The sequence below is a fragment of the Struthio camelus genome, chromosome 12, assembly GCF_040807025.1.
Source record: "Struthio camelus isolate bStrCam1 chromosome 12, bStrCam1.hap1, whole genome shotgun sequence".
In the NCBI taxonomy this organism is placed as follows: Eukaryota; Metazoa; Chordata; class Aves; order Struthioniformes; family Struthionidae; genus Struthio; species Struthio camelus.
The window spans coordinates 11,956,919-11,978,787 of NC_090953.1; the positions used below are offsets into that span (position 1 = coordinate 11,956,919).

At 39.0% G+C, this 21,869-nt stretch overlaps 1 protein-coding gene across 6 annotated transcripts; it reads right to left on the bottom strand.

Annotated features, from left to right (window-relative positions):
• Positions 1-360: 360 nt before the first annotated feature.
• TM6SF1 (transmembrane 6 superfamily member 1) lies at positions 361-21,792 on the bottom strand. Of its 6 annotated transcripts, none has more exons than XM_068958017.1 (10): positions 21,558-21,792; positions 19,481-19,584; positions 17,993-18,090; positions 16,958-17,061; positions 15,991-16,073; positions 14,426-14,547; positions 9,621-9,725; positions 7,372-7,464; positions 6,207-6,326; positions 361-670 (listed from the first exon to the last, which is right to left on the bottom strand). In XM_068958017.1, exons 1-10 carry the CDS (start codon positions 21,647-21,649, stop codon positions 662-664), a joined length of 930 nt encoding a protein of 309 aa, XP_068814118.1. In that variant the 5' UTR covers positions 21,650-21,792; the 3' UTR covers positions 361-661. The 6 variants fall into 6 exon arrangements, with proteins under 6 accessions (XP_068814118.1, XP_068814114.1, XP_068814116.1 ...); XM_068958013.1 differs by having other exon boundaries at positions 361-726; XM_068958015.1 differs by having other exon boundaries at positions 361-1,124.
• Between the last annotated feature and the right edge of the window lie 77 nt (positions 21,793-21,869).

Below are 21,869 nucleotides of genomic sequence, written 5' to 3' on the forward strand. Positions count from 1 at the left end.
TATATGATTTGCTTATCATATACGGAATCTTACCATGAGAGTTGATTGCTTCTTAAAAGATTTCTTGGGAATTTTAACAAGGCTGACCCACAAGACATACTTTTTGACAAATAAAACAAGTGCATGTGACAGAGTTACGTATGTTAATTTTTGACACTTCAAAAACATTGATCTTAAAATTCTACAGTAGCTTTGCCTGTGAATTGCTAACACTGATATACTTCAGTGTATGGAAGCAAAACACTGACAGTTATTGTTTAACTCCATGCAATATTTATAAAAATGTCAAACCAGCTTACTTAAGAATAGCTATGTGAACTACTATCTACCGCAGTGTAAAATCAAAATGTTGAGAAGTGGTACTGAAGGCAGTCATCTTTATTTTCCCTTTTTTGAGTAGGATAAACAAAACAGACTGTGCAACTTTACACAATTGTGCAATTTTACACATCTTACACGCTTCATTTGAGTAGTTCTGTTACATCCAAAGCTAATTATGTACATAGCCAAAGAAAGGAACTGAAGGCAGTGGTGCTATTCCGTTTTTTCTTCTTGTTTTGTTTTCATAAAAAACTCTGGCTTGTTGACACACCTGTAAGCCAGCAGCTGGGGAAGAATCCCATACATTATGTTCAGTATCAGAAAAAACTGTTTTGCCTCTTCAGGGACTCTGTAGATGTAAGGAGTTCGAGCATGAAGAGAAGCACCAATATGGGAAAACTGAGCCTGTGGTGTGTATATAACGTATATATTAAAAAAGGGTAAAATTGATGTATATTTTGGAAAGACAGCATAATCTGCATGCAAGTATGCATCTCCAGTAACATTTTCCAAGCCAACCCTTTTATTCCTGAATTACCTATCATACTTTTGCACAGCAGTATTAAAAAAGCAGTCTGAACTACAGTCATTCATAGCTTGATATAACACCATGTGTAGGATTTCATCCTTGGCTAATGGATGATAATTCATGCAACAGGGTCCCTGATCCTTCCCCAGGGAAGTGTGCGTCAGTGCAGAGACCTGCACTCCTCAGTCTCAGCACAGCAGCGGGGATAGGACTTGCAGCCACCTATCTAGGAATGTTGTGTTTGGCATCAGCAGGAAGCAGACAGGCACTCACTCTAAATAAAGTTAGAAAATAAAAACTCGGAAGCTATGTTAAAATAAAAAATCTTCAACCCAGTCTTGCAGATACTGATCCCAGAACTCCTGATGATTTCAGAAACCTTCTGCAAAATTTGGCCTTTGGGCTGGGAGGGGGCAATTCTGAGGTATAGGTTAAGTTTACACTGAAGGTTATACGCAAAGAGAAGCTTGCTGAGCTGAAGCATATTTTTAGCATAAACAAACATTTAAAGATAGAAGCATCAGAATAGTTGCTGTCTTTTGTCTCCATCTGTTACCTGCTATTTCAAGTAACAGCTCGTTCACATTAACTATCGTGTGTCCAATTTTAGTTAGTTAGTTTGCAGTGGGGGGGAACTCTGAGAAGATAAACATCAGTTTGATCTTAAGCAGAACAGGAGAAAGGGACACCAGGATTTTAGTAATGCAGTGGTGTACGCTATGGCCAAATCATGTTTGCTGTTCTGGCTTCAGCAGGAGTTATTTAGGACTCACAGAGAACACAATTCAGCTCATGGTTAGTAGAGTGGAAAGTGAAATACAGTGCAGGTGTCCCTAATACACACCCCTCTAGCAAGCAGTTAGGCTGAGACCATACATTAAAACAGAAAAGGAAATTGGTTTTCAGGAAGTTCTAACCACCTCCACCTAAAAGGGAAATCTGCTCTAGCAAACCTGAGTTAGGAAACAGAGTAATCAAAGAAATCAAATACAAACACACTTCAGCAGAGTGCCACTTAGCATGTTTCTGTAAATAGCTATTACTCAGTAAAACAGATGTTCAGGGGCACATTACCAGCAGCATTTTTATATCAGCCTAATAAGCCAATTTATCTCTTGCAGCCTGTTTGTTCTCACCTGGCCCAGAGCCTTAGGTGTCTGTGTGTGGTCTTGCTTGGATACCTGCTACCTTCCCTCACCTTAGGAGCCATCTTGGAGCAGGCAGTCTACAGTATTTGAGGTAATGTTTTACCAAGGAATTAGAGAGTCACCATCTAACTTAGAGTAGGAGGTTTGGGGCTGTCTAACGTTTATGTTGGCAGTAACAGCCTCCCTGTAGTATTGTAGGGCCTCTTCTGGGGTGAACAAGATACTTTCTGTAGAGAAGGACATAGCTGGGTTACAAGGCCCTACTGGCTCTGAGCATGACCAGCAGCACTTTGGAGCAAGGTCACAAGTCCTGTCAGAAAGTGCTATAAGTGGTTGTGCTTCTGGGAGAATCTTCTTTCTCTCAGACCAGAACTCCCAAAGCCTCCTGGATGGCTTTAAGATCTAGGCCATGTTGGGTGGTTTCTTTCTGGCAAGAGCCAAGGAGCATTAGTGAGGTTTCCAGCATCATAAAGAGAAACTGGAGGCATTTGACTGCTACCTTTTGTAAATAGTTTCACTGGCTAATGAGGCAGCATATGGAGAAGTTACTGTTTCTTAGGCTTGTTTGTCACTATAACACCTTACATTTTTACTCCCATTACCAGGGAGGATGTTCAGGTTTGTTCAAGTCACCATGCTTATTTGTTTTTCTTTTTTTCTTTTTTTTTAAATTTGATTTACCTCCATGGAAACTGTGTTTTGTCTCTAATCTCATGTGTTTCCTCATTTCCTATCCATGAACTTGGCTTCTGCAATCTTTTATATTGGGGGGGGAAGGAGGAGGGGGCAGGGAGGCTGTATTAAATCATTCACTAGTAGCCTAATCCAGCTCTTGTTTCAAGTACTAGAAAAAAATCCCACCAAATCCATCCTTTCAAGCAGTAAGGGCTGTTAGTCATTCCAGATCACTGTGCCCGATTTGCAATAGGCTGGCGTTAGGTAAGTGAGAGCTGTTTAAGCTATTCTGTGGTGCTTTCTGTTACTGAAACCTCTTTTCAGTGGAGAATTTTGAGGATCAGAAACCCAAACCTTGGCTGAAAAATTAAACAAGTTTTTTCAGGTAAACTTGTAATCTAGCCTTACTGTCTAACATACCACCTTTTTTAGTTTCTTAAGCCTTGGCTGGTCCGTCTATCAGGCCATTCCACAGCAACTGCAAGAGGCCTGGTGCTGGCTGTGGCACTGTTCAACTTAACAACTGCAATTTGCATGTGCCTGATACTAATTTAGCTTGTTGTCTGTGTGAAACTGTTTGGGTTTAGATTTTGCTATATTTTTGGCTGTAGGTTGCTCATAGGCAGTACCTGGAGTATTTGCTGGCCTGCAATCAAGAAAACCTTCCGGTTAGGGAAAGAGAAGAGCCTGAAAAAAGGTTAGGAGTCTTCGTTCACTCTGTGCGCTCTCTCTAGAATCTAGTGAAATCAGACAAATATTGTAACTGATTTCAGAGGGGTTTGAACCAGGCCTTATGAGCCTAAGGAAGGCCATGAGAGAGAGCAGGGAGGAGGCAACCTGGAGAAATCTGTTCCTTGGGTTTAGTTCCCTTGTAGACAAGAGGCACTGCAGAAACTAGCCACCAAAAATTGCAGAATTGTAAAAGACTTGGCTGGAAAGGGAGGAGAGGAAAACATCCTACACCTCAGTTAGCCCACTTCCCTTCCCTGCTCTATGGGGAAACGGAAAGGCTGGTGTGTAGGGTTATGGCTCAGGAAGTTGGAACTTCATCCCTTCTCACATAACTCACTTGCACAGGTGAACACCAATTTATCAAGTTCATAGAGACTATCCAAACCCTTTTGTATAATCAAATTACTGGTACTTTAGTCCTGTGACACTTAAAGAGCTGTTCCTGGAGCTTCAGAAAGCCCAAACAGAGCGTCCCAACCTGTTCTGGAGTCTGAATGTCAGTAACAGAATAACTCAAGCTGAGATATATGTAGTTTGGAAAAAAACACCCAAATATTAAAAGGGATTATTTCCTTGTGCTATGAAAGGCTGGACGCTTTCAAGCATTCTTTTCTTTGTTTAGCTGCATCGTGTGGTGATTTGAGACTTGTATTTGCAAAAAAAGTGTATTTCATAATGCAAGAAATAAAAATAACTAAAAATCCTAACATTCCCCCATCTGTAGGAGCAGTGTTAGTTCCCATGGGGCAATGCCTCCTGCTTCCATCTTTAGTTTTCTACCTTTTTCAGGCCTTTGTTCATAATAGAAAACAAAACATGTCTCAGTTTTACATATGTTTTAATTAGCAATTACAAGTATTTTAACCTGAGAAAAGTGTAGACAAATCTGGAAATAGTGTTTTGTGAATCAGAATGACCAAAAAAATCTAAAAGTGCAGCCTCAATTCATTATATGTCACGCTCTTGTTTTCCTCCCAAGTTGCTCAAAGTTGAACAAGTCAAATCAATTAAGTCATTTTCAGTTGTGAGATTTCTAAAGTTCATTTTGCAGTGCATTCAAGTATTGAATACCTTTGTGGTATTTAACTCAAAACTTTATTTGGAAAAAAAACCCACACACTTTAAAGCTTTTTTTTTTTTTTTTAAATCACAAAAATATTGGGGGAGTGCAACAACATGCCATTCTTTTAGTCAGTTAATTCTTATCTTGGGCACAAGCAAAAAATCTGTGGGTTGACAAGCTTCAAACAGTATACGGGAAATATGTGAGCATTAGCTTTGGATTACCAGTCGCTTTTTTCCTCCTTGTCTAACTTATAAATCGGCACTATCCTGAAACCAAATCACAAGGGACAACAGAGGATATTTTTTAGGCTTCTGCAACAAAATGTTGCTTATCTTAATTATACAAGATACAAAATGCCATTTAAAAAAAAGTGAATGTATGTTATGGGAAACGTTTGTTTGAAAAGAACGGGGGGAGGCTCCAATCTGGGAGACTGAGCATTTTGGTAATTTTGCAAGGTTTTGATAGCACATTTTGACTTGGTTTACTTTCCCTTGTGCTAAATAATCTTTGAAGGAGCAGTTTCTTTCCTGACTGCCTGGGGAATTCATGAAACCTGAGTAATCTGTCAGTAGAGAGAGGTTCCTGACACTGGGTTGCCTACTTTAGCTAGCTTGTGCTTTTTTTAGATTAGATTTGGGCCAAACAGTTGTATAAAGTTTATGATACCTTTTGAGCATCTAAAACTCTCCATTAATGTTTGCCAGATTCCGTTCTGATATAGTTTGGTGATTCAAGATTATATATAAGCTGTTTAAAAAAAAAAAAAAAAGTTGTCTCATTCTCTGTGGTAGTTGCTCACAAATAGAAAATAAACTGTCACTCCCCCATCCTTACTGGACGGTTAAACTGGATTGTAGTTGGTATCCGTGATTGTTATATCTGGCATGGGGAACAAAGTGTTGGTCTGTGTTTGTCTAATAGCAGTACTCAAATTACACTTATTGCTGTGTCCCTATGTTCTCTTTATTGTTACAGGATTATATATGTATTTTTCTGCATGCTCTGGATGTTCAGAGCACATTTCATTTGGTACATATAGTACAAATCAATTATTTGTCACTGTCTCAAATGTCAAATATTTAGCTATATGATATGAGAGGCAATTCACTAGTTCTCATTGACTTTTGTCTTTTAGTCTTTTCATAATCATCAGTAATATCTAGTAATCAATTACAGCCATTTATTTAAGAGAAGCAAAACAATGAATTGTGAAAGCATGATCTTTGGTAGGCCTTTGGGAACATGATCATGTCTTAGTGTTACTGTGACGTGGGAACCTCCTGGGGGCACACTGCTATACCAATATCAACTGGTGTTGACTATTTTAGGTGAGTAGTAGCTACTCTTTTTATTTAGTTTTTTCAAACTACCTAGTTTGTCAACATATAGTATGGATTTATTTTAACGTGGTCCACTGTTACAGCTTTGAAATGGCTGAATGCATGAAAGACGCCTAAAGAATGCATGGTGCTTAAAAAGGTTTAAATGAGCCCAATAAAAATATTCTGCAGAAGGGGAAAAGTCTACCAGAGCAAGAACGCAGCCATTAGAGACATGTGATAAGCTTGATGCTCCACTCCCTTAAATTAGTTCTTTACAGATATAAAAAGGGATCTGAGTTACAATGACATAAAAGCAGCATGATAATAGTAAAGCAGTGGGCCCCTTACTTATTCCATAGTTCTCTATTTATTCACCAGTAATTAAAAAGTGAACACTTCACAAGAAATACCTGAGCTAGTCCTCCAGCATGTATAAGGGTTAAATCAGGCATCCAGGAACAACCAGGCACCAGTAGGCCATACAGTGCAATCACATAATATGGCACAGAGTAGAACATGTATGCCAGCATCTGCATTTTAAACAGAAATATTAGTTGCTTTGCAATACAAGGGAGATGCATTTAAAAATTAGACAGCTGCTGACTGAGCAACTGAGACTATTCAAAACTACATTCCTTGGAGCAACGATTCCCAGGCCTTTTTGCAGCTACAACTTCCTTGAGAAAAAAGTTTTGCACCTGGATGCTGTTAACTGGATCCAGCTTCCCTACAGCCTCAACTAATACTGATATCTCTTGTCTTTTTGCCGTAACCAAATCCCCTTCATCCCAGGACGTGCCCTGCCTCCTTCTACCTTTTCCATCTCTGAGGCCACACCACTAAGCCTGGCTTGATCTTGCTCACTGTCCAACATGGTATGCATGTTTGTTTCTCAAGCTCCATAGCACTCCAGTTCTGGAGTGTGAGATACACCCAAGCCACCCCTCTGCCCACCAAGAACAGGTCCATCAGTGCTTTTTGGGTTCTGCACTTTGTCTCCCTAGTGAATTCTGTTGTCACTTCAGGCACTGCCCCCATACAGCAGCAAGGTTTACAAAAGAATGGCAACCTTGCAAATACTAAGAAACCTAAAGCAAATCACTCCCTCCTCTGCAATGCTCATGTAAATAGGCTTTGTAAAATGTGTCTTTTTAAGGAGTGTGTTACTGGAGACAGAAGTATAAAGCGAGCTTAAGGAATCTAGTTCTATTGCACCCCTTCTTGTTTCATTATTCCAGACTGAAAAGTCTGCTTTGCCCCTCTAAAGAAGAGTAATGATTCTAAATCCTTGTGTGTTTTTTTTTTTTTTTCTATTTCATGGAATATATTAAAAGAAGCCTGAGCACTTAGGAGGGATAACTCTAGGTAACGGATTTGAATCCATGTTGGGTTTATCACAGTGAAGAGCTGTCACCCTGTAATGCTTGTTTAGTAGAATATGTAGAATACAGTTTAACTTGCCACGAACAAATACTTCCCTCATTGATTGTGTTGGTTGTAAAACCCATGGCTTCATCTCTGTGCCAGTTATGAAATCGCTTTATAACACTGTATACTCCACAGTCAATGCTTTACCTGAAGCTTAGGATAGGCAGCAGGATCTTTTATATAAGGCTCGTGAAGCTGGATATATAGCCGGCAGAGTTCAGCAGGGCAATCCAGAGCAATCTAAGAAGAATTTTTAAAACTTCCTGTGAACAAAGAATTTGTTCTAAAACGAGCTAAACTGATACCTGTTATTAGCCCTAAAGATTCAGTAGTTGTCTGCAGTACTGCTACCCAGGAGCCTTGCTCAGAATCCCTTGAAAAGGTGATCCAGTTGATCACCAATAAAGGCTGAAACACAGCCTCCTCTCAGTTCCTGCTCAAAGGGCTTGCAAGGAAATGCTAGCAGCCTACTTTACAAGACTTTCACTGGAAGAGAATAGTCAGTTGACTATGCTGTAGTAGAAGTATAATCATTATTGATTTGTTCTGCGAACCTGGCTTTGATCCTAACAAATTAGCTTTCCAATGGAAAATTGCTGAGTGGAAACTTCAGGTTAAGCACCCGGTTTCAGGATAGCAAGCTACAGATGTAGTCCAAGAGCTGCGCTATGGCAAAGTAGCAATGCAGATTTTTTTTTTTTTTTGTAACACCAGTCTTTGAAGTGTTTAAAGGTGGTGGCAAATGAGAGATTATTGGATTTTACACTGCTGTACAGAGCACAAAATTACCAATAAGCATGAAGGGAACCCAGTTCCTCCATGAGTGTAGTTACTTTGCATAGTAGCTCTTAAAATATACTACAAAATATACTATTCTAAAATGAGTTAGCAATCTGTGTCAACAGCTATCACAGTAAATGTTTCTAACAAGGCATTATTAATGCCCAAGTTAGCAATAAGGCTGGACAGTATGTTTTGCACGACTTAATTTCATGTGTATTTGTTGTGTGTCTTTGAGGAAAAATACAAAGATTTATAAACAATGGATATTCCTCCTTTTTCTTTTCCAACATAGGCATCCAAAAAGGAGGTCTGGGTCTGCTTTTAATGTATTACGCTTGATTCATTTCAGAGTCCTGGTTACTGCAGCTTACACAGAGATGTTCAGTTGATCTCTGTAGGCAGGAGTGAGGTCAGTGAAGCAGTCCCTGCTTTGGTAGAGGAAATGCATAAGGAAATGACCACGATATCAAACAGAAAAACCACACTGAGAAATGAAGTGGGGGATTGCAGAATCAAGTTAGATGGTGGAGCATGAGATGATAACCCTTCCCACAGCAAAATTACAGTGAAATTAAAACAGGTGATTAACCTGCAGCGGTGCCCTGGCATATCATGATCTATAAGAAATGTAGCAGTCTACAATAAGTTAGAAGCAACAAATTTAAATGTTTGAGAGACAAATTTTCATGGAAACAAACAGAAAGCAAAAAGTGAAACAGTAATGTGAGCAGCAGAACTGCAAAAGGAGAATCTGCACTAGGTAAACAAAATGTTGCTGTGGATACCTTTTCCTGTTACTTGAATTATTCTAGACAGGACCAGATCTACAAATCAAGAAAGCAGGCAGTTGTGTGAGATGCCTAAATATTTCAGGACTGTTCACTTAATGTTATGCAATTTCCATTTTGCTTAAGGCAGCCAAGGCTTTAAAGCTGACCAAAGACTAGGTTTACCCACTTCTGGATTTACCTGCTTCAACAAGCATTTTCAATCCTGTTTCAATCCCTTAGAAATTTTGAATTTATCACCAGCTATGCTTTAAAAAACAGACATAAAAACCCAGCTGTTGGTAAGTAGAAATGATTGTATAAATTCAGGTAACTTGCATAAAACTTGGGTATTTTTCAGGTGGATATATTCTCCTTTATCTCAGGCAGTGTAAATGGGTTTGGTTTAGTTTCCCATATGAGTTTAACTACATATCTCTGTCTATCTAGGCATGAATATAGATTTAATTTAGCTGGCTTGCCTCCATGTTCTTGGGCATAAATCTAAAACACTAGACCAACAAGAAACATCTTCAGTTATGTTGATCTACACTTGGGATGCTATTTACTCTTGTTATTGTGTACATAGTTTCTTTTGAAAAAACATACTTTACACATAAAAAAAAAAAAAAAGAGGAAGCAAAGTAACAGCAATTATAACCATAAATAATCGGTTTGTCCTTTATATGCCTACAGCCTACACCAACCCTAAAAATCAAAGAATTTCCCTTGACTGAAAGGTATATACTTTTCCACACAGGCACTACGACTTCTCTTTTAGGAAAAATAAATATAAAAGTTTAAGTGAAAATCAGAGGCCAAAGTATTAAAATACCTTCAACTTACCATGCCCCTAAATATGCAAAACCCCGTTGCTAGAATGAGGTATGCAGCTAAGATTAAATCTACTGGTCGTCTTAAGAGTCCTTTCTTCTGGACTTCCTGAACCACCTGCAATATAGAATCTGTTCAGTTGCACATCCCAAATGACATGCATTTAACTCCAAGTCAGTCCCTGCAAGAAGGGTCAAGTGGTAAAACATGAAAGAAGCGGGTAGTTCTCAGTTACACTACTATTTCTCCACTCACTTCAGAGACGGATATCCACAACTAAAAATGTGACTTGGGACTTTTCTGTAGGACACAATTGGGAAAATTAATCTGAATAAAGTCTAGAAATGGATGGATCCAAATAAAATCATTTTAATATAGATTAGCTTACTTTTGAAGCAGGCTAAACTAAATTAACACTTTTAACTCTGAATTCATACAAGGCTTTAAAAGAGCATAACTAACTTCATTTAAAGTCATATTTATTATTAGTTTGAATTAATTCATGTTCCTGAATGTTCCTATGTAGAAAACCTCTGGAAATGTAGGTTTACTTGTCTCCTACATTTTTAAGTAGGTTCTAATATGCTTTACAAGGACTGTTGGAAGGACGGCAGAACGAGGGCTCATCTCATTCTTGACAGTGAGAGGACTGGTTTTCAGCAGCCTGTGACACTATATTGAAATTAATGGAATATCACTTGCCCAGGGATAAAAGAATAGCTTTTCTGTGGCCATTTGAGATTGCTGAGTTCAGTGAGCAAATAATAAATCATAATATGTAGTACATGAGTACGTAATGAAAGGTGCATGTGTACCTAGCATATGGAAAAACCACTTCTAATTCTGATATTACTGTCTGCTCTGGATTCCTCTGAGAGCTGGGCACCCAGGTATTTTCAGGCATCTCATCTGATCTGCTCTGCGCCTCCTTTCCCCAGCCATAAAATAGGAATCCCCCCAGGATCGTCCATGCAGATGTGAGGTGTTTAGACTCTATGGTAGCAGAGGCCATATAGATAACTAAGATAGAAGATGGCTTCGAGCAACTGAGAGATCTCTGCCTACAAGGTAAAACTTACAGGACCCATGGAAATAATTTCGGATACACTTTGAGCGCTGTGTATTCACAGCCAAAATTATATGCACATCAGAGTATCCTTCTGCAGTTTATAAGGAAAACTTCCGCATTTATGTGTTACTCATTTCCTCTTCCTTTTTATTAGCCATGTGTTGGCATGCACATAGCAAAAACAAAAACCTGATTTCCTTCCTGTTATATACTTGTGGTATTGTCTCCAAAAGCACTGAACAAAAATTAGGATGTAGAGGCATAACTGGAAGCACTTATGATCAAGATACTCAAAAGTTATTGGAATGAGAGAACAAATCTTGCAAGCACAGTTCCTGAGTAAGAACTGCACGATCTGAATTACAGTTTAACAAAAATCAGGCCAGTTTATGCACACAGGCCATCCCTTTCATCAAACTATTTTCTGAAAGGGTTATTTTTCAGAAAAAGATCTATGCCACATCCTTTTTATTTTTCATACTGCAACAACAGGTCTGTTTTGGCAGTATGGTAGTTGTGAAGTAACACTGGTTCAGATCATAATATTTAAAATACTACTGTAGGAGTGTCTATAGTATTACCTGCAAAAAAAAAAAAAAAATACATCCTAACATTTAGTCATAAGAGAGACAAAGCCTTCATATGACTGCTGAGTAACAAGTAATTTTCGGATGTGGACTGTCTAAAAATAATGAAAAGATCAAAGGTTGATGTATTTCCTCTGTACTCTAATTATGAAGTTTATATATGTATCACTCCCTCCTTTCAACAAGTGCATTATATGGCTGTACCTATTTAACATGCCCAGCAAACTACAGCATAACTTTGTATTTAGAGGTTTTAGAGACAAAGCCAATTTCATAGTGGAAACACACTTTGGCAATTTAACAGACTTATTCTACAGCAGGGTACAGAAAGCTAACACCTTCTTCCCCTCTATGCGTGCACCTATTCAAACAAAATGAAAACACAAAGCTTAAAAAAGCAGAAGGAATTTGAAAGGCAACATGTCCTGAAAGCAGCACTTCACTGTCAGAGCTCAGCTACTGAGTAAGTTTCCATTTCCCTTCTTTTTAACACAGCAAAGTCATGCCGATACATGCTAAACTGAATTACACGTTAAGTATACTGGCAGAGGTGACCTGCTACAGCTTTCCCATTTACTGAAAACAACATTGAACTCTGCACAAATCTTGCCAACCCTGCTGTTCCTTTTGTGTAGCGAGGAAGTGTGTAGGCACAGTTAGCTTTTTTTTCCCCAGGGAAATGATAGAAAATGCTATTTTCCATAATTTCGCAGAGGTTCCTTCCATTATCATTTTTAAGGAATAGGAATAATCTTGTGTGCTATCCACAGAAGTCAGTCCCTGCAGAATTCAGATACAAACCTGAATGCATGGATATTAATTTTGTTAATTAACTGTAAAATATTGTAAAGTGTTTCCTGAGCTACTATACTTGCAGATAAGTCTGCTAGGCTGTGTGAAATAGTATAGTATAGTTTGGTTTGATTCTAAATGAGGGCATAACTCCATCCCTTTCCCGTGTACCCTCCTCTACTAGAAAACAGCCAAAACTTGACTGTCTCCTCCTTCTCCCCTCAGTGATTTTAAACTAACTGATTTCTAATAAAATTGTAGCAATGGACAGCTTAGCCAGCAGAATATACCTTAGTTCTGATGTTTTCATTTAAGTATTTTGTTATATACTTGCACTATAACATTTAAAAGCATTATTACATTTTCCTGCTAAATCCTTTTAATATTGACTCTGAAGAATGATAGCTCAAAAATGTGATTTTATAGCAAATTGCAAATGACCTATTGAAAGAGCTAAATATTTTCAGGATTTACAATAATCAGTTAAATCGATTGGTAGCATTAAACGCACTTACTTCCTGGAAACAATACATAATTTAGGATTGTGCATGTCATACAAAAAAAAAAAAAGAAAAAATCATTAATAGTCCTGTTAAGATTTAGAGACATTTTAAGATGTATAGTTATTGAACCCAGGTATAAATTTCCAACTCCAGTCATCTGCTATGGAGCATAAAGTAGCTGTGAATAAAATACGTCCTTCCTAAAGAAGAAACAACTGAAGGAGGGCAGGGAGGCCCCAGTGAAAGGAATCAAGGTTCTTTCGATTGCCTTCTGAGTAAGGAAGTTTAGGCTTACAAAAAAAGATTCACTAAGAAGTGCAACGTTAAATTTTCAGATCACCAGCTTTTTATTCGTTGTCTTTTTGATATACAATTAAAAAGTACGTTTCTCCAAAATACATACCAAAGTAAAATATCAAACCTAGGTAAATGGTTTAGCTCCCTATAAGCATAGGAGACATGGCTATATTTCAGCAAATAAGCAGTCCTTCACATATTTTCTGTAAAGGCAATATTTTCTGCAGTGTTCCTAATACTAGGAGAGCAAACTGAAACCTTCATCCATCCTCCATGCAAAGAATGTTCCCACTAATACATATGGCAAACAACCGCCATCACTACCTTTAACTACACTTAACATCTTTACCCTAATGACTCTAAAGAATGTATATTTTGGCCCAGAATTATTGACTCCCTTATGTAAATCAGGTCAAGTTTCCTTGCAATGGGACATGTGGTTTCCTAAAAGCCTATACAGGAGGGTATTAGAGGGTTTGGCACCTGAAGTTTCCCCTAATTTGCCTTTCATAGAAATTTGCCCTAAAAACTATGACTCAGTAGCAGTTCTTCAAACTTCAGGAGATACGAGCATCTGTCTATAGCCCCCTTTCCTACTTTAGGATAACGAATGGAGGGCTGAATGGCATCTTTCATACGTTTCTGGGAAAACTTCTCAGTGCATCATCTGCTGTTATTCTATGCCATAGAATATGCCCCTGCACACTGACTGCCTATTAGTTACGGAAGAGGAGCTATCTCCTACCATCTGTGTCTATGTTTTCAGTTATAGAATGGACCTGACTGAGACTCAGGAGCTCTCGTGATGCAAAAATATTAATTGATTATATTACTGGCAACTGATATGGTGTGCTGTGGCAATAAACTGGCTTGCTTATGGCAACAAAGAGTAAAATATCTGTTCTGTGCTTTGTACTGCAGGGTTTTTGTTTGTTTGTTTTGGTAAAAAAGGACATAAACTATTGCTGCCTTTTTTGATTACTCAGCAATCATGATACAGCCCGACCATTAAATTCAAAGACAAAGCAGTTCTTAAGTAAACACTATTTTTACAGATAAACACATTTCTGAACAAGTGAAAAGTGTGTAAAAAAATTTTTATATCAATTAATATGCTACCCCTAAAACCTAATATTGTGAAACCCATGTTTCAAAAATAAATGGTTAAATTACGTGAAATCTGTAAATCATCTGCAGAAGAATACTTTTCTGCAGAGCTTATATAAGGATCCTCTGGTGCTTTTTGAAGCTGGAATGCATCACTGTTTCCATTTTATAGCTAAGATATTGAAAAAATCAGAAACTGAATAAATAGGGAGGAGCAGGACAATAACTTCTATAAATTTGAGTCCTTTACTCTAAACTTGAGATACTTTTGCTTTTTCTTTAACAACCTTAATGAAATGTTCTTACAATATGGATATTTTTACAGTGTCTACACAACCTAGCAGCCATTGTCATAACAGTGAACAGCTGTTAACGCATTCCACTCACTGAGGAACCTATAAAACTCATAAGTATAATTTAGTCTTCATAATGGTAGCCAAAACTTAAATGCAATAATGTTACCTTGACTGGAGTGTCATGAGTCACTGAAGGTTGATTATAGATTCGGAACCCAGCCCATATGGGAAGGCAAATGTATGGTACACTTAAGAAAAAAGCAGGACACACTCTTGTTCCATATTTTCCTATTAAAAATAATCATAAGATATATGACAATTTGTAAACTGTGTTGCAGTAGAGTTAAAAAATATCCTATAGAATATCAAACCTGAAGCAGCTATGGTAACAAATCTAAAACATTAGGAATGGCTGTTAAACCAACATGCAAATCTTGTTGAAATCATATGCTCAGTAGCGGTAGAGCCACAGGTGAGAGAGAACCTACCAGACCGGGTACCATTTTAGAAAGTACTTTTTTTTTTTTCTTTTTTTTTTGAGAGGACAGAAAACCACCTGGATTTCACTCTATACTGGATAATCCTGTAGGATGAAAGAGCTCTAAAACCTCATAATGAAATGTGCTTCAAATAGAGGGATCGTTTTAAAAAAATGGAAAAAAGGAACTGATTTATTTTTTAAAGATCTGATACTACATTTGGGTTCCAAAGTCCTGATTTCTCCTACAGGCCTGTACTAATACTTAAGGATAAAATACAAATTCAGAGATCTATCCTCAGACAGGGTAAATCAGGAAAAATGGGGCCTTCTACACTGGCTCCTCTGTGTCAAAATGGAAAACAAAAGGTATGCTCTAGAATACAAGTTTCTTGGCTTTCCATAGAGGAAAGAGGCAGAGATGCTGTCACAGTAAATCTGCTGGCTACCTCCACAGTGGGAGTGTGTACCCCCAAAGGAGGGAAGTGGACTGGTTCCAGGCTGCACCATGAATATTTCTCCTCTGTCCTAAAAACCCGGGTTACACTGAGCTTTTTTCAAAGCTGACGACAGGATTTGGACATGTGAACGTTTATGTCAGTTGCTTCCTGGTCAACTTTGTCTCAATGATTAACTAGAGCTTTGCTAATAAAGAACTCTTTAATTTTGTGGGGGGAAAAAAAAACTCTTAAAGGACCAGCTTCCAGTAAATATATGATATCAATTTTTTAATTACAATTCTTAACCTCTAGCAGCACAAGTATGCACTGATTTGTCCTAGAAATCTAGAAATGTTCAATTTATTTTCAAAATAGAATAAATTCCAGATTTCAATTTTAAAAGTAATTTGTATGTCATTGCACACTGCTTGAAAGTCAGACTGCTAATTAGTAATTTTTTTGCATTATAAAATTTATGATTTTTAATGAGAACAGGAGACAGTTATTGTCTCATTGCTTAAATTAAAACTCGTTTGGATGAAAGCGTTATTGGGTATAGCAAAATCCAAAATGTTGGGGTTTTTTTCTGAAGAACAATAGAAATCAAAAGCTTTTTTTTTTCCTAGTCTTCATCTTCCCAGATTCAAATTTAAATTTTGAAATATTTTGCATCTGTTTTATTGATGTTCCTAAAATTCCTCTTTCATATTATTACAGAAAGCAACTACTACTGCAGTAAAATATAAACAGTTTAATGCTGAATCTTGAAAATGTTTCACAGGGGAAAGTTAGTTATATAAACTATGTCCTTACCCACAATGTTTCCAGGCATAAAGACAATGATGCTCATGACAATGGAACCTAACCAGTAGAGGCCAATGGTTCTATAACTTTGTCTGTTTAAAAAAAAAAAAAAAAAAAAGTTATTCCACCGTCCCTAAAACTCCACTACCCAAAATCAACCTCAAATATTCTACTGATTGCTATAATTGTACCTGAGGAAGTAAATGTTTTAAAGTCTACCACAAGTCAACAGTGGAATGCTGCCTCCAAGCTGTGGACCTAAAGAAATTCCACATTCATGTATGAAGGCATCATCACATGAACTGCATAGGATTTGTGCATACTTAGTTATTTGCCATTATGTTCCTCTCACCTGAAGGCTGAGTGTGTGATTTTACACTAGTCACCTATTGTGCAAAACTATAAGATAAGCAATTTTTTTTTTTCCTGGTAATGCTTCTACCAAGGGTATATTACCAAAGGGTATATTATCCTCTGGAATATGAATGTAAGTACTTATTTTTTTAAACTCCTTCTGCAACAGCAAGGAACCTAAGAGCCTCTAGAAATAATGACTGCTTCTTAAACTGCACAATGCTGTCTAACATAGATGAAAGAGAGAACATCATAATGCTGAGAAATACAGTATTCCTACCATTAATATGTTGTTTGAAAAAATGGTATCACAGGGATTTAACGTACATCCTCTTTAAGCTTTCCTTTTCTAATTAACGTAAAGCATGCAGATGGGCTATAGGCTCTGCTGCAGAGTGAAACAGAGAACACAACGTATGTGGTGTTCTTTATTCAAATGAGAGAAAGGGCAACTTTGGGGGTACATTTCCTGAAAGTAATGGAATTTTAATAGCATTGCTTTGGGCCAAGGCATGAAAGAGTCTGGAAAGAAAAATCTAAATACTACATAGAAAGAAAAGCCTTTTTTAGGTTGTATGAGGAGGCAAGCAAATTAAACAATACACAAATCCAAATGACTTACTCCCATGCAATAGCTGCCACCATCAAGAGATACATCAGATAATGAACTGAGCCATCCCAATAGCAGATCACATGGCCATACGCTGTGTTCAGATATGGTTCACCCTAGAGAAAATTTGTTTTAAAAAGCACACAGTGATTCAAGAAAGTTTCAGAAATGACCAATTAATAAAGAATAGCAGGAAACAATCTGAGGAAAGTAACTGATGTTCTTTCAGTCCAGGGATACACTTTTTTTTACTGTCAACAGAACATGTTTAAGGACAGAAACATCGTTTAGGTGGGACTAAGAATAATGAAATATTTTATGTGCCCACAAAACTGGGTGCAAGACAGAAGGGAAAACTCCTCGCCTACATATGACTGTCAAATGTTCTGCTACATTTTGAAAATATTACATTTTTTATATTTCAGTAATAAAAGCTAGGATCCTAAAGTTTAACAAATAAAGATATAATTAGCAACCTAGAGATCTACAATGGTATTGATTGAACATATTAATGATTACAATGCATAACCTTGTAGGGCCCAACTTACTTCGTGCTAAAGTTCATGGAATCTTTTCAATGACTTCAGTGACTTTCATATCGAGCTGTTACTGAGCTATTTTTGGTGGATGTTGGTATTCAGCAGCCAACAGATTCTGCTGACTAGGTATCTGGCATCATCATTTTTTAACTCTATCACTTTTTATTAAAGTGATGAAGCAGAAGTAAAGGATAAATTATATTTCTTTCTTGGTAAAGCCTACAGGTATTGCAGTAATCGTCCACTCCTGGGTGCTGAGTATCTGTGGAATTCTGCAAACCTGAATAATTGCCATAAAGTCAGTACTGAAAGTATTACTTCAACTAAATGAAATAATGTTGGAGCTTGAAAGGTGTGCAATTTTTCGACAGGAGTCAGTGAAAACTTTGTCCATAACAATAATGAAACATGTTAATGAGCCAATTCAAGAAGATTCTTTGGACGTGTAAGTGGCTACTTTTCTGTGACAAATACTAGTAAAAATTGTATTTAAATTTGTATTATTTACCTCTCTCAAGTAATGGGTCATGAATCCATCAATAATTCCATCCTGTTCCAGTCCAATTATAAGATTGACTACACTGGTAAAGGCAAATACAGCATAAACTGTAATTATAAAGGAAAATTTAAAAATTACTGAAAGTAAAAAGACTTGGAATCACACAGTTAATTCACAGGCTGATATATCTGGCCAAGCAGAGATTAGAATCTATCAAAGTAGATGTATCTGCTTTAGAGGTCACAGATATCTAATGTTCAATGTGACTTTCTGCATGTAGTTTAGTACTTTTTAAGTAGTGTTTAGTCCATAAAGCTCATGAGAAGTTACTCTTAGGAATGTGAAATCCTGTACATCTGTAGGCACAGACCCCATTAATCTCAGTAGAAAAATCAGCATCTGCTGAAAGGGACTGTGTAGCCCTTCAGAATGATCTTTGTCACACAAAGTATACAACCCTGACTGTAATCATCTTTTGAAAAGGGGAGAGGAAAACAAGAAGGAAAAGGAGCAGGAAATGTGACTTGCCATTTTTGGAAGTGAGCAATGAAAACTATATTTGCCATTGCTAGCCACAGGAGACCCGTCTGGCAAGGTAGAGTGTCACTCATTTGAGACAGGAAATTTATTTGTGATAGATTTACGGTATTTATTTCCTTTGATTTTTAGTGTGAACTGAGAGTTCTCAGCCTGACTGAGAACACTGGAGGACAGACGCCTAGGAATCGAAATGAGAAGGAAGATAGAGAGGGGAAATACAGGTAGTTTGTACTCTATATTGCCTGTGGGCCCACGTTGCAAAAGTTCCAGCTTAAGGGGCAAATATGGGCTAGCTCACACAACAATTAAGCAGTGTTTTTTCTTCTAAATTTTGGTATAATGTAATCTAAATCTAAGGTTTCCTTTCAAAGAACAGTCACCTCTCTATACTTTTATGGCAAAATATCCGTATAGAAGTGTTTGCCTGAGTTTGCAGACAGCATCAAGCAATAGCTGGGGAGATATGAGCTGTCTTATGTATCACAAAGATGTATTAACACAGAAACCTAATGATAATGGGAGAATGAAGGAATTTGATCATCAGATGAGGAACCAAGCCACGGAAGCCATTAATCCAAAAGATCCAAAAATCCCAACTGAGTCCACTCAGGATGAGATTATGCATGAGAGGTCTACTGTGTTGTCTAAGCCCTGCCACAAAGAGGATCTTGATAGATCAGGTATGATCATGTTTCAAATATTTTCACAGCCCAGCTTGAGCGTTATTTTATTTTTGTTCTTTTCAAATGGGAGATCTGGCTCAGGGAGAGGTTCAAAAGATGCGTTACTTCTCTTCCTTTTCCCCTCGTCTTTATTTCCTTCTTGGCTTCTTAGCGCTTCACAGGACTGAGTTCTGAAGCCATGTTTTAAATGTTCAATGTGTAATAACCATCATACATTATTCTTTTATATCAATGGATACATTCTGAATTTAGCTTCTTTGTTACCAATACCTACCATAAAACAGTGGATCTTTGGGTGGTTTCCTTTTGACAAGAATACGAGCCAACAGAGCAATAAAAATCAGGACCAGTAATCCAACTGCAACAATTGTCCAGGAACTGAAACAGTGTTTAAAAAAAAAAAAAAGAGAGAGAGAGAGAATTTAAAAGAAAGAAGAAAAGATGGAAAGAATTTTTCTTTTTCGGCCTTTCTTATCAGCTATCCTCAAATGAAAAGATCACTTTTAAACGTACATAGTTTTAAAGTAACTTTTAGTAATTAAAAAGGCTGCTTTTCAAGTCCATTGCATAGTCCATTGCAAAACAGTATTCATTTTGTAGTTTTGCAGAATTTATGTGCCTGTCTTTTCACATGCAATCATCTAAAAAAAGAAAATACAAAAATGGCTAGATAAACAACATGTCCAGAAATCTAGATTTGTCTGACTAAAATCAGTTTTCATACTGGTATCAGTAAAAGGAAATGAAAATGCTGGAAAACTTAAAGGCCAATGGGGGGGTGAAAGTCACAAGAGAGATTTCAAGGCCAAAAAGGATCATTAAGAGACTTTTAGTCTAACCTCAGCAATAAATTATCTACTCAGGAAATAACGTATTTCCAAATAAAAGTATGTCAGTCTCATGGACTAGGAGTGTGGAGCACCAATAGTGGATCTAGATTTAATTTCCAATTTTAGATTGACAGGAGGTGGAAGTGCTACTGAAGGTCTCTCGGGCCCTATAAGGAAGGATTGCTCTGGGTGTCTCAATAATCGACTCTTTGGTAGTAACATTGACGGGCTCTGCAGAACAGCTTTTCTCTGATGGTAGCTGTAATGCTAGTGCATGTAAAGTGGTAGTCGAGGAAAGTACAAAAGCTTTTGACACAAAGCAAATTTGTCTCCTTCCTGAAAGAAAAGTGAGTTAAAAAAATCTGTTTGAAATTGGTTTTCCTCTCTAAAGGAGTAAACTGTATTCTGTTCTCTTTAAGACTGAAACTCCATCTCAGTCTTTGCTTTTGTGTCTATGTACAAGAAAAAAAAAGTTGGGGGGGAGTTAGGTAAACTCCAGAACCATAAAAATATTTGGCACATGGTTTTATACATAGCACACACTCTATGCCTCAAGAAAACAAATTAGGTACAAAAAAAATAATACTGACTTTCACGATTTCCGTCTTAGTGAAACTTGATTTTAAAATCATTTTTAAAACTTTGCAAGATCAAATGTTTCATAACATATACACACACACTCTCTGAGTCACGAGGAGCACTACCAGCTCCTTGATTTACGTTACGATGTGAATCTCCCGCTAGTCTGTTTCCCCAGTGATGAATTCCACCAACAGTGGTACAGCTGTTAATAGTGCAGCGACTTTTCTCTGCGGTTTATCAATTTGAAATAAATACTGGCAATGGATCAAGCAAGTCAGCAAGTGTTATTCAGCATTTCTCTAGCGGTGAGAAATAATAACTTTAAAAAATAAAGAATTATCTTCCAAAAGGAGGGAAACGCGGCAGGAACAGATGTAGTAAAACCTTTAAAAAAAAAAAAAAAAAAGAGCAAATTATTTGTGCAACGAAATTGTGAAACGCGCCAGGCTGCGGGATCACCAAATACCGCACCGATCCTGGCAAACACGGGCTTTTCCACGCGAAGCCGGAGCGCAGCGCCCCGCGGGGTCCCGCTTTCGGCAGGGCGAGGGCACCGGCCGCCACGGCGCCCCTGCCTCGGCGGCTGCCCGCGGCCGGCGCCGACCGCCGCCCCTCCGAGCGCGGGGCGCGCTTCCCGCCCGGCGAAAACTACCGGAGCGGGCGGGGACCTCGGCGGATGCCTCCCCGCCGCAGGAGGGCAGGAGGCCGGAGCGGGCTCCGCCGCCCCCGCTCGGCCGTGGCCCCCGCGCGGGAAGCCGTCCCGCCTCCCGCTGAGGCGACCCCGACCCGCGCCGCCGCCGCTGCCCCCTCGCTGCGCTAAAAATACCCGCCCGGCCCCGCTCGCCTCGCCTCAGGCGGCCCGGCCCGGCCCGGCCCCCTCGCTGCTTCCCTCCCTCCGCCCAGGGCGGGCGCGGCCCGGCCCGGCCTCGCCCGCCTCACCTGCCGCCGGCTGCCAGGCAGTTGAAGAGGTACGTGACGGGGATGGCGGTGAGGGAGAGGACGAAGACGCCGGTGGCCGCCGAGGCGCTCATGCCCGCGGCGAGAGGCGGCAGCCGCGTCCTCCGCTGCTCAGCGAGCGCCGCGCATTGTCTGAGGCGGGCGCCGCCGCCGGGGCCGGGGCCGGGTCGGGGCCGGGCGCTTCACGCCCCTCGCCGCCACACGCACAGGCGCCCCGCCGGCGGCCGCCGCCGCGCTCTGCCCGCCGCTCGCCGCCCCGCGGCCGCGCCGCCCCCTTCTCCCCCCCCTCCCCCG